This window comes from Barbus barbus, assembly GCF_936440315.1.
Source record: "Barbus barbus genome assembly, chromosome: 20".
NCBI classification, from domain to species: Eukaryota; Metazoa; Chordata; class Actinopteri; order Cypriniformes; family Cyprinidae; genus Barbus; species Barbus barbus.
In genome coordinates this window covers 25,049,903-25,063,115 of record NC_136748.1, presented here as the reverse complement: position 1 = coordinate 25,063,115, position 13,213 = coordinate 25,049,903, and the positions used below count along the sequence as shown (strand labels likewise).

General features: G+C 39.4%; 1 protein-coding gene across 1 annotated transcript; it reads left to right on the top strand.

The window, feature by feature from the left end:
- Positions 1-4,250: 4,250 nt before the first annotated feature.
- On the top strand, positions 4,251-12,880 carry LOC306885876 (leucine-rich repeat and fibronectin type-III domain-containing protein 5-like; the record flags this gene model as incomplete). The annotated part of the gene is made up of 2 exons (XM_079442669.1): positions 4,251-5,638; positions 11,896-12,880. 2 exons carry the CDS (start codon positions 4,251-4,253, stop codon positions 12,878-12,880), a joined length of 2,373 nt encoding a protein of 790 aa, XP_079298795.1.
- Between the last annotated feature and the right edge of the window lie 333 nt (positions 12,881-13,213).

Sequence of the window (13,213 nt, the reverse complement as noted above, 5' to 3'; positions counted from 1 at the left end):
TCCCGAATGATGCACTATACAGTATGCGCTTATACACTATGTACTTAGGCATTCAACCGTGTAGTGTATGAATGAAAAAAAAGTTATTTTGTCATTCAGCATTGGAACCTGATAGCCCTTCCCCCTCCGCTATGTAATTAAAGCTGTGACAGTTGAGTGCATGAAGTGTCCAATCTTCCACACATCGTTCTTTTTTTTTTCCTTTTTTTTTTTTTTGGCTATTTTGGCTCATCCAGGCATAAAGGCATAGAATAGTGCATAAGTATGTTACGTGGGACATACCTTTTGAATTCAGACATATTACTATTTTCTTATACTACTTCGCCTACCATTTAGTAGGCATGCAAGTATGAGATTTTGGATACAGCCGATATCTGTAAATTCTGCTAAGAATTATACTGATTCAACACTTGAAAACCACACTTGTGGGGTTGAATATGTGAGGTGAATGAGTTATTGAAAAATGAGTTGATTTGGGTGGTCCTAAAAGACCGATTGGAAAAGTGTGCTTGGTAAAGTACGAAAAAAGTTTTTAAATTGAACATATCTTAGGTGAAAGTTGTGAAGCATTCATCAGAAAGTCTAAAATGAAAATGCTTAAGTCATGAATTCAAACTGGATTGGAAGAAGAACAAAGTAATGTTCTTTTTTTTCTCATTTTTTTAAGACTTGTATTTTGTCAAAAACATTTCTTTCTTTTTTGAATATTTTATCACTTAGATGCCCTTAATGAAGCATGAAATATTCAGAATAATTAAGCCTATTGTTCAGTAGTTTGTCTCTATTTAAGTTTGTAAAAGAATTGGGAAATGCAAATGTGGTAATTCTCAAATCTGCATTCATAAATGATAAAGAAGGATGATGAAAGAGAAGATTTCTGGGTGTTGTAAGCTTGGAGTCTGCGGTGTTCTTTATGAATATTTGTCATAAATATTTGTGTAAACAGTGGCTTGGATAATTGCTGAAAACTACTGGGAATGATCTGATCAAGCACCTTTACAACCTGCTGTAGATTCCTATACAATATCGGTTTTTAGACCATATAGATAACACGAATGGGATTGTGTCCTGTTACTTCATAAAGCAGTATAAGAAGTCGTTTTTCTACACTGATCCTTGCATATCCATGTGGCTTGAACACATAAATCAGTTCATCTCGAGGCAAAACATAATGCACATCTGCCGAGGCCTCTAATGCTTTACTGCACTGGTGAAGAGTCAGGGCTCGTGAATCAGAAGCACTGGCATGAATCATACACTCTACATACTATTCCCTGTTGTTCATATGCACAACACATCAGTCTCCATTACGGCATCATATTTCTCTGTCTCTCTTGCTCTTTCATTTTTCCTGCCCTTTCTTTCTCACTCACTCAAATCTCACCGCTTCGTCCTGTCCGCAGGGTGGAATGAAAATCAATAGTGAAGACTTGCAGTGTGGAAAAGAACACGATTTTTGCATTTGCTGTGTGACTGGGCGGCAGCATCGGGTCTGTGGTACTCTTGTGAGTTTCACTGTGTGCTGAAGATAGTTTCACGTGAGAGCGAGGGAGTATTTTATCTTGTCCAGCCATGTTCAAAAGTCATCTTTCCATAATCTTTTACACTCAAAGGAATGCCCAAAAATAAACACACTCTCATGTTGTTTCAAACCTGTATGATTGTCTTTCTTCAGAGAAGCACAAAAGATGATGTTAGACAGGATATTGACACCAGACCAAAAACTAAAACTATTAAAAAACTTTGTTATTGGAACTAAAGCTGAAATAAACTGTAAATATTGATTAAAAAATAGGAATGTTGCCTTGGCAGCTAGCTCATAAAATAGGTTGAAGCACTAAAATTACTCAGACTGAATAAAGTCTGAAAGAAAGAAATTAAAGCTAAATAGAAATATAAAAAGTTCAATATACAAAATCAATGTACTAAAGCAGTTACTAATAGTTAAACAAAAATTAAAACCAAAACTGAAAATATTAAAATAAAAGCTAATTCAAAATATTAATAAATACTTTAATAGTTAATAATAAATACTGTAAAGAGTATACTAATATAATACTGAGCTCCAAAAATGACTAGAACGAATCATCGAGGTCGCATAAATGAAGGTAAAATGCTATGTGCATGAAACAGACAAGCTAATTGTTTATAGTAAATCTTCCCTTTCATCACATTTCTTCTCTTTCATAATGATACCAAGCACAAAAACCATTGATGTTTGGCCTTTTTGATATCAAACCTGGTATGATGTCTTGATTGTGATGGAAGGGAAAATTTCCAAGCTTTCGTATGACTTTGAGGCTTTGAATGTAGCACATGATTCATATGGACTTCTTTTACTGCAATTTTATTATGCTTTTTGTAAGTTTTGGGGTGTAACAGCCCTTCATAACTATTCAGTTTCATTGTATGGAATGACACGAGGGTAAATAAACAATAACAAATGATCATATTTGAGATATACTATACAGAAAGATGACATAATCAATCAATGATCATGCTTCTGTAATTCCAGGTCTAATGCTCAGACCGTCTCCTCATGATTTATATTCTGATGTCAGCTTCTCTTACCACTTTGATGGTTGTTTTTAATGCGGTACTCGCTGTGAGTGCAAAGTTGTTAGACCCCGTATTGTGTCATTACATACTCAACTCAGCATAATTATATAATTAAATATAATACAGTTGCCCTCACTGGGTCAGGGTCTTGCAAAAGCGTTCCCTGTTCACACACACGGTCATTATGAAACAGCTCTTCTGCGCACCCACACAGTTCTAATGGAGAGTGAAGGACTCTACAGTAGGAAAGACTGAGTCACACCTTCGAGAGAAGTGTTAGAAAGGGAGACAAGGAAGATGTTGTGTTAAAACCCTTGAAATTGAAGATGAAAAGAGCATATTGGGTTTAGAATGAATTAATGTTGTTCTTAATTTGCCGCTAATAAACTGAAGTGTTAAAATAGTTCCTGTAGTGGCGCATGACGTTTGTTAGCCATGTGTTTTGCCTGAAATAAACCCACACTCCTTTGCATCGATCTATTTTGAGCGGTGTTTCCATGAGCACTTATTATAAGCTACTTTGGGCCTGTTTTTTTTTTATATATATATATAAAGTTGCTTATAAATATGGGCAAGTGGATGCATTTTTGGGCTTTTTTCCAGTCGTGTATTTGGACTAGCTAGTGATGAGCTGCCATATCACAGTAAAGTATGACTAACCACTAATCACAGCTGTCAGATCTCCCCACCTGCTGTTCAAACTGCACTTTATATCAGTGATTTTCAAACTGGGGTCCGCAGAGCCTCAGGGAGCGGCAAGTGACGCTAGGTGGTCTGTGAAATTAATGTGAATTTTTAAAGTAATTAGAAGAAAGCAAATATAGATAGAGCTTTGTGAAAGAAGCAAATCCTTTGCACTGTGAATATGTGCAAGAATAGTTTGTGTCCCAGGATACAACAGAGAGAGTGTTCCTCCATTAAAAAATGTTTCTTTCATATTTTAATATTGGTAAAAAAAAAAAAAATATTCTGTTGTAGTACAAAGTATTTTCCAGGTAATAATTTAATCAGTTGTTTTGGGTTTAGTACAGTGACCTGCAAGTCCATAATTTCATTTGGGAAAACTCTTACACCTTCAATACCACGACTGAGGTGGACTGCTCCCCGGGCACCGCAGCATCGGCTGTTCACGGTGTGTGTGCACTTGGATGGGTTAAATGCAGAGCACAAATTCCGAGTGTGGGTCACCATACTTGGCCACATGTCAATTCACTATTTGACTTAAATATTCAAATATTTAAATTAAATATTCCTAATTAACGCGGCAAAAGAATGATCTGACAAAAAAGAAATATTTTTGGTGAGTCAATTGTTTTGGACATGTTTTATCGGAGCAGGTTGCTTGTTTTTCTTTTGAGATCTGGCAACACTGATTTTGAGCTTGGGAATGTTACTGCTGTGTTACAAAACTGCTGATTTCTTACATCTGACATGGGGTTTTGTCTGTGCAAGATGAACTGTTTATCACACTTCCTGAAATGACTGCAGGATAACCAGTGGCCTGCTGTTATCACATGCATTCTGACTGCGCTAAGCACTGGTGTTTGATAAACATCTACAAATGCAATTATGCTCTAACTGAATAAAGGCCTGCTTTGCTTAAAATTGTAGTTCAAAGGCACAGTAGCATATTAATCACACGCCTCGTCTTTTTCTCTCTCTTTTCCCTAGGTGTAAAAACCTGATTTACAATGGAAAAACTGCTTGTCTGCTTGTTGGTTATCGGAATGGCAGTGAAGGCCCAGATCTGTCCGAAGCGCTGCGTCTGTCAAGTTCTATCCCCCAACCTCGCAACACTCTGTGCCAAAAAAGGGCTGCTCTTTGTTCCTCCCAACATCGACAGGCACACCGTGGAGCTCCGGCTAGCTGATAACTTTGTCACCAGCATAAAACGGAAAGACTTGGCCAACATGACCAAGCTGGTGGATCTTACTTTGTCGCGGAATACAATAAGCTACATCACTTCACATGCGTTCGCGGACTTGGACAACCTACGAGCCTTGCATCTAGACCACAACCGGTTGACGCGATTAGCCAACGATACCTTCAGTGGCATGTCTAAGCTGCATCACCTGATTCTGAACAACAACCAACTGACCCTCATCCACATGGGAGCCTTTAATGACCTACTAGCCCTCGAAGAACTGGACTTATCCTACAACAACCTTGAAACCATCCCCTGGGAGGCTGTTCAAAAGATGACCAGCCTACACACTCTTAGTCTGGACCACAACATGATCGAATACATTCCTGAGGGGACTTTTTCCCTCCTACAGAAGCTCAACCGCTTGGATGTGACCTCCAACAAGCTCCAGAAGCTTCCGCCGGACCCACTTTTCCAGCGGGCGCAGGTTTTGGCCACTTCTGGTGTACTGAATCCCTCCTCTTTCGCTCTGAGCTTTGGAGGAAATCCTTTACACTGCAACTGTGAGCTGCTGTGGCTTCGGCGCCTCAATCGTGAGGACGACTTGGAGACCTGCGCCACACCCTTGCACCTCTCTGGACGCTATTTCTGGTCAATCCCAGAGGAGGAGTTCCTCTGCGAGCCGCCCCTCATCACCCGCCACTCTCACGAGATGAGGGTCCTGGAGGGACAGCGGGTAGCGTTGAAGTGCAAAGCCAGGGGAGATCCAGAACCTGCCATTCACTGGATATCTCCCGATGGGAAGCTGGTTTCAAACTCGTCACGCACGCTGGTTTATAATAATGGTACGTTGGACATCCTGATAAGCACAGTAAAGGACACGGGCTCTTTCACGTGCATTTCCTCAAATCCCGCCGGAGAAGCCCACCAGACTGTGGAGCTGGTCATCATCAAGCTTCCACACATTAGCAACAGCACTAATAACATCCAGGAGCCTGACCCGGGCTCTTCTGACATCTCCACTTCGACAAGGGCGGGAGCAAACGGCGGCAACCACACAGGCGATGCCAAGACCAGCTCTGATAAGAGGGTGGTTATGGCAGAAGCCACCTCGTCCACAGCACTCATCAAATTTAACTTCCAGAGGACTATACCTGGAATACGCATGTTTCAGATTCAGTATAATGGAACATACGATGACTCTCTTGTTTACAGGTAAGAAATACTTACTTTTACATTTATGCATTTAGCAGATGCTTTTATCCAAATTGACTTAGCAAAGAGGAGTATTTGTAATATACAATGCCAGGTGTATTAGAAAACTAAATTATTTGGAAGTAAGCTAGAGGTTTATCCATTTTTAATGGATTTCGAACAGTTGCTGTTAGTTATTGTTTTTTGTTGTTTTCTTTGTTCGTTTTGCTTGTTCGGCGTTGCTGTCTCAAGTTCCACCACCATCATTTAGAAGAAAGTCAATAGGAACAATTAGCTTAACAAGGACAACTTATTCCCAATGTTAAATGACCAAGGAGTAAAACGTAAGATTGAACTGAATTAGAATGTGTGTACGATACAGTGAACTTATTCCACTTTTGGCATCACATTGTTTTAGATCTATAAAGAAGATGGCCACAGCCGTTGAAACTTATTTACCCTTCTCATTTCAGATTGAATTTCAGATGTTAGCATTTCAGGTCATTTTCATTTATAGAATAGGGGGGGAAGGGAAGTGGTGTGTGGCCAAGTATGGTGACCCATACTCTGAATTTGTGCTCTGCATTTAACCCATCCAAGTGTACACACAGTAGTGAACATACAGCCCGGGGAGCAGTTGGGGGTTCGGTGCCTTGCTCAAGGGTCTCACCTCAGTCGTGGTATTGAGGGTGGAGAGAGTGTTGGTTAATCACTCACCTCACCTACAATCCCTGCCGGACCTGAGACTCAAACCCACGACCTTCAGGTTACAAGTCCAACTCTCTATCCATTAGGCCACGACTGCCCCCCTATTATAGCAGTGTGAAATAAACACCATTAATACTTTATCCAGTAAATCCATCAGTATTTCACTAAATGTGTACAGCTCTGGATGTAATTATCATGTAAATAATGCAGCACAAATATTAAAAAAATGGGCTGATATATCAGTATAGTTTGTAGATTGAAATTTAAGAAACCATCTTACAATAGACTCTCAAACCAACCAGCAAGAGGAGAGCGAACGATTTGGTTTAAAGGGCAGTTGAAAAAACACAATCAGTCTAGATGCATGATTGAACTGACTTTTACCCTTTGAGTCAACAGCAAGGTGTTATGAGGCCAGTTGAGAAAAAGGACCTTATATTTAGTACATTAGCACAAAAATCCATCACCAGTTTGTGTTGTTCTAATGGATGGATGGATCAATGCTGTGCTTTCTGTCCAAGTGAAATGGTAGAATAGAAATCCATTTCTAATTTTCTCTTAAATGAATAATGCTGGTGTTTTTTTGTGTATTATTTTTGCAGCCTGGCTCTTAGACTGTGCAGTGTTTTTGTCTTTTTTTGGTTGTGATTCGTCATAGTGTATCTGAGCCTTTAGTTTGCAGATATTTTTTCTAACTATAATGTTACGCTTTTAAAGTTTTTCAGTGTTTATAGTTTTAAAGCTATTATATTTATACTTTTAGAGTTTTCAGTAAATTTTTCTATTCTAGATTTTGTTATGCAGAGACAACTAAAGACATCTGGGGGTGTATTACAGAAAGATCCTAATTTTAAAATCTCATCTTATCTGTTTGGTAACCATGGTCATTTCGGTTAGGACCACATTTAGGACAAAAGCTACTGCATAACAGCATTTCCTAAGTGAATTATCTTATCTTAACTACAGATAGTTTCAGAAACCTCCTAACTTGACAAAAAAAATCCTAAAAACTTTCTTAACTTTAGGGCAACCCCACAGCTGTCCTAACTTCAAAATTATTCGAAAGCTAACGGAAAAACCACTTAAAGCAATAGTATTACATTTATTAATAATTGAAAATGAAGAACAGAATTGTTTAATGGTAGAAAGACTCTTGAAGGACCTTCAAGATGCATTACATTTTGATGAAAAAATACTTAACTTGTAAGTAATTACAGACTGCCACACAACATGGTATTTATCACAGGAACTGCAAACAGCATTACAGAGACCAACAAAAACAAGTGCAAGTGACTAATACTGTGTCTACACCGGACGCGAGCGGCGCGGCGCGACAAAATACAATAGAATCCATTACAATCAGCGATGCTGTCTACATTGGTGGCGACGCGACAAATCCCCGACAGTAAACTGATGGCGCGTTCTATTTATGATGTACTGACACAAATTTCAAATGATTTTCAATGGCCGCTTTGTCGCGTCTAGTGTAGAGAGACTTCAGCTGTTGCGGCACGGCACGGCAACTGAATTTGCCGTAACAAGAGTATTTGATAACAGTGCTGTTTTGTCATTTGTTCTCTATTGCAGCTACTTCTGCTGAAAGATACAGCTTAAACTAGCCTAAGCTGGTATTACCAGGTCTGGTTTAATGGTTGAAAGAGGTTTTGGGAATTTGGGAGACTAAAGACAGAATACAATCCATGAACCTTTTTGATTCAGATTAGCAAAAGTGTCTACCAAGAGCATATTAAAATGTAAAATTGAATAATCACTGTAGTTTATAGCATTGATGATATTCAGTCACCATTGTGTATGTTAGCCAATCTGTTTTAGTGCTATCTCAAACAGTATTTCCTTTCACATACTCTGTACTCATTAATACATTCTCATAATTGCGTTCTTTGCAGACTCGCTTGGGGGAATCAAAAAGAGATTCTTTTTTGGCTTACTTTATCTCAATGGGCTGCTGTAAATGAGCCACAGTCGGCTAATTACAATAATACACACTGGCCATGAGCATTCCCTTTCAATGAGACACACTGCAGAAGCAAAGCCATTACCTCGTCGTTTGTGTACAGAGCACATTGTGTGGGAAGCTCTTTTCTCAAATGATGCGAATGAAGCCCACAGAAAGACTACAGATGCATCTCGACAGATTTTTTTTACTAGAGAAGCAGCTGGCTGATACCCCATGTTGTTATTAAGTGCTCCCTTCTCAGTTAACTTATTTAGCAACAGACCGGTCGCAGTGAAACATAGACTACAATCGAATTTTCACCACAAAAACAAGGCCAGTGGAATTTGTTTCTGCGATAAAGCTGCAGAAAAGTGCCATGAACTTGTTACAGAGACAATCCCCTGATAAACCTGGGGTTAAGTGTCTTGCTCAGGAGTAAAATGATGATGGCTCTTATTTTGATTCTTGCAGTTCTGAAACCTTCCGACTATCACTTCTGAGCTGTAAGTCAGTATGAAATGTCACTCACATTTTACTTTCATAATACAATGTATTTCCAAGTTATACAGAATACTGGATGAGAAATTGATTGGATCTTGCAGTGTGGATGTTAAGTAGTTTGGTGTATGTGGGGTTTGTGATGTCAGTCAAAAAGGAAGGTCATTTTACAGGGGAAGCATTTCGATAAAAGTTCATGGAGAATAAGTTTTTCTTTGGTATAAGGTGCACTGATGATCATGCACAATAAGGCCAGGAAGGTGCATTAAGGAAATAAATACAGTTTATTATTTTATTTTTAACAAAACAACAACAAAAGAAAATTACAAAAGGGGCGTAACCAGTTTTCTTTTATTATTTTTCTTTAACTTGCTTTCATTTTTCAATTGTGCTTCAATTTTAATTTGAACTTAATTCAAGTGCCACTGAAAGTGAATATTTTCACTCAATTACATTTCTAAGGCAGAAAATCATTCTCTTTAATCCTTGTAATTTCAATCTATCTTCAAAGTACGTGATTCACTACTCATCAGAATCTGTTGATGAAGAATGAGGTTAATTGTGCTTTATTATTTAATGGGAAATTTTTACAAATCTCAAGAATACTATTGAAACTGAAGACTGTAACTCAGTTATTTTTCTAAGGCAGAAGATCATGCCATTTAGTTCTTTTGATTTCATTTAGACCTTCAAAATACACATCTCGCTGCTCATCATGGCACATAACTATCTTATAAAAAAATAAGCTATGCCTTTGTCTGTCTTACTGAGCTAGCAAGTCCATCTCATGTGCGTGAACTTCAAAAGAAAAAAAAAAGAATATATATATGTATGTATGATGGCCAATTACATTTTACACTGATTCATACTTGAGATGAGACTTCTTTTTTTAGATTTTTCAGTCACCTCAATGTAGTTTTTGATCTAAAACAGTGCATGTTATAAGAACTACTAAAACATCAACAAAACTGTGCTAAAAAGGACTCTTCTGCACAGTTTGAGCATCAAAGTTACCTTAATGAGAAATCCCCTGCTGATTTCATCAGTCTTTTTCACAAGCCAAGTAGCACTCTTGAGGCTACTATTAAATATTAAGTACAATTAAATGTGGAAACTTTTTACTTTTGCTCAAGTACGAATTTAGCTGAACACTTGGCTTTTAATTTGCGCAAGATTATGTACACTTTAATTGAAATCTCTCTGTCCTTTTTTTACCCAGTATTTGTTGTCATTGCCAAGAAGCATTGTAAACTTTTAAACCTCTTCACGCTCACAGTGCCAACTGCCTGCTAGTATCAAGAAACTCCTCCACAAAGAGGAAACTTATGCTATCCAGACGTAGTGACACTAATAGAGTCTAGGCAGAGAGCTAATTAGATGTTACATTTAACAATGAAGCATCTAGAAATAGGAGGATATATTCAAGTCTCACTGCATAAAATTAGTAGTTACTCAAACAGTAGAGCCATGCAAATATTTCCAGCCATTTTGTGAAACGTGACCCTAGCAACTAGCCTCTTGACCCCATCAAACACACTTTGAGTTACGCAGAACAACCCTGCAATTAAAATGCTCGGCTCATTCATTTGTATGTATGACGGCGACCGCTCTCACCCAGCATACTGAAACGCTCTGACCGGCTGGGGCTCAAAGCCGCTTCTATTGAGAACCTTTGTGCTCCAAATCCAGTCGATTTGCATGGGAAATCACAGAGCGCTTCTTTCAGCCGGCTGAATGAACTGAATGTTTGCCAGGCTGCAGAGGAGACAGGTGGGGCGCGTGGGGAAGGATGATAAGAGATGCTATTGTTCACGTCTGAAGTGAATGGTTCAGAGAGTGATAGCAGACCCCAGGCTCCTGCAGGTACAGCAGGACTTCCTGTAGATACAGCACCGAAGCAGATTTACCGCCGCTTCAGACTTGCACTCTCTAGATTATGTGATTAAACATGCCTGCAGCAGCGTAAACATGGTAGAGATAAGAGATAGTCCTGATATCACAGTTTGTTTTACGTGTTTATTGTAACATGCTCAGAATAGTAGAATACGTACTCTGCATGCTTCGTGCCTGAGCCTGATGCACAAATGAAAATCCTACTTGAATATTAGCATATTTATCAATAGCTTAGTACCTGCACAGAGCCCTCCGATCTTCTTTATCCTGCTCTCTGCTTAGATTATGAAAATCATATATTCGTTTGGGTTTTTGATTCCTGAACACAAACCAAAATGAGAATCATACCATTGGACCCCTTGAAGTAATGCCATTTTTTTCCCCCCCAAAATAAATATTGCTTAATTTGTAATTTTTACAAAAAATGTGATTTTATTATAAATTGTATTAATAATAATCAATTTATTACACAATTAGTAAATAATGAAGTCATTTATACATTTTATTTTTTTCTCTCTGTTGTTCTAAATTATGTATTGTTTAATTTGTAATTGTTTTATGTGAGTCATTTATTTAATTTTAAATAGTTCATTGTGTTTGATTAACAAGGATGCATTAACACATTTATAATGTTACAAAAGATGTATTTCCAAATAAATAGTGTTCTGAACCCTGACAAAATATATATTGCAGTTTCCATAGAAATATTAACCAGCCGAGCATAAGACACTTCAATTTATTTATTATTTTTTTCAAAATATTTTTTATAACCTGAAATCTTTGAACTGTTGTGTATGTATATAATATTACAGTGACATGACATGTAAATATGGACAAGTGGACAAGCAATGATATGCCATGATCCACAAAGAAAAGAACATTTTCTTTTCTTTTCTTTTCTTTTCTTTCCCTTTTCCTTTTCCCTTTCCTTTTCCTTTCCTTTCCTTTCCATTGGTCACAATGCAGGTCTATGTACATGAATTGCCAAAAAAAAAAAAAATAGTGTAGAAATGTTTACAGTATAAAACATCCCCCATACATAAATGTAAGAGATTACTCTCTCAGGGCTACTGCTCAGCTGAAAAAGATGTAAATTAAAATTTTGCCGGAACTGGTACCACTCTTGAGGTTGTTAAAAAAGGTGTAAGGCAGTTTAATAAATTAATGATGAATGAAACATATCATGTTTTATTCTTACACTGTTCCTTTCTTCACCCAACAGAATGATTCCCCCAACGAGTAAAAACTTCCTGGTGAATAACCTGGCTGCCGGGACGCAGTACGACCTCTGTGTGCTAGCCATTTACGACGACGGCATAACCTCCCTGACTGCTACGCGGGTGGTGGGCTGCGTGCAGTTCACCACCGAATCCGAATATCTGCGCTGCCACTTCATGCAATCCCAGTTCTTGGGCGGCACTATGATCATCATCATCGGGGGCATAATCGTCGCCTCTGTCCTCATCTTCATCATCATCCTCATGATCCGCTACAAGGTGTGCAACAGTGGCGACTCCGCCAAGGGGACCTCGGTCACCGATGTGCACTCGCAAACCAACGGGGCGCAATCCCAGGGCTGTACCATCACACCGTCCGCGTCCAAACAAGGTGCTTTGAGCTTGGAGGAGGGCGAGGGGTGCAAAAAGAGCTCCACCGCGCCTCTTCCTCCGCCTCCAGATTCCCAAACCCACACCTCAGAGACCTCCATCCCAGACTGCTCCACCTCCACTTCCCTGGTAAGCCAAAGCTGGACGACTCCCGGCTCTTCAGGGTCACTAAAGCCAAAGCGCAAACCAGCGCCAAAGCCCGTCCCGGCAGCCTGTGCCGAGCCCAAAGTAGAGGTGCTGCTCAACGCAGAGACGCAAAACACCAACCGCAACAATTCCACCGCTCTTCAGCAGCCGGTCCCACCCCCTCCGCCCCCTCCATCTCGCTTCAAAGACACTCCGATTTTAAGGAGGGCTCGTCCGTCTTCGTCCAAGTATATGACACTGCCCATGGAAGGAGCGCGGGCTAAACGCAGGTACTCTTTGAACGAGAACCTGTCGAAACATCACTGCTACATTGGCTCGCAGAAGCTGGGCAACGTGTTTTGCAAGCGGAGTATGTCCGTGAACGGAATGCTAGTCCAAATGGCGAACTCGAATCTAGACAGTGAGAAAACTGCATTTTCCAGTTCAGAGTGGATTCTAGAGAGCACCGTGTGAATGTACGACTGCTGGAGACTAGATGGAGTGCCTGCATCTCATTGTGTACGTGTGTTTGTGTGTGTGTGTTTGTGGGTGGGTGGATGTGTATAGGCGCTCATAGTATATAAATGTGTATGATCGGATGAATGTGCACGTTTTGCACCATTTCTTTTGTTTCCATCCGCAAATCATATTTTCTGCTGTATTTTTATTAATGTTTTCTGGAAACCCATGGATTAATGTGGATATTTGCCTTGAGGGAGGTGCGAGAGCCACTCTGAGCAAGATCCATCACCTGAGAGAGACACGCCTCCATCTTCACTGCACACGCCGAGCGTTACGGTAAGAGGA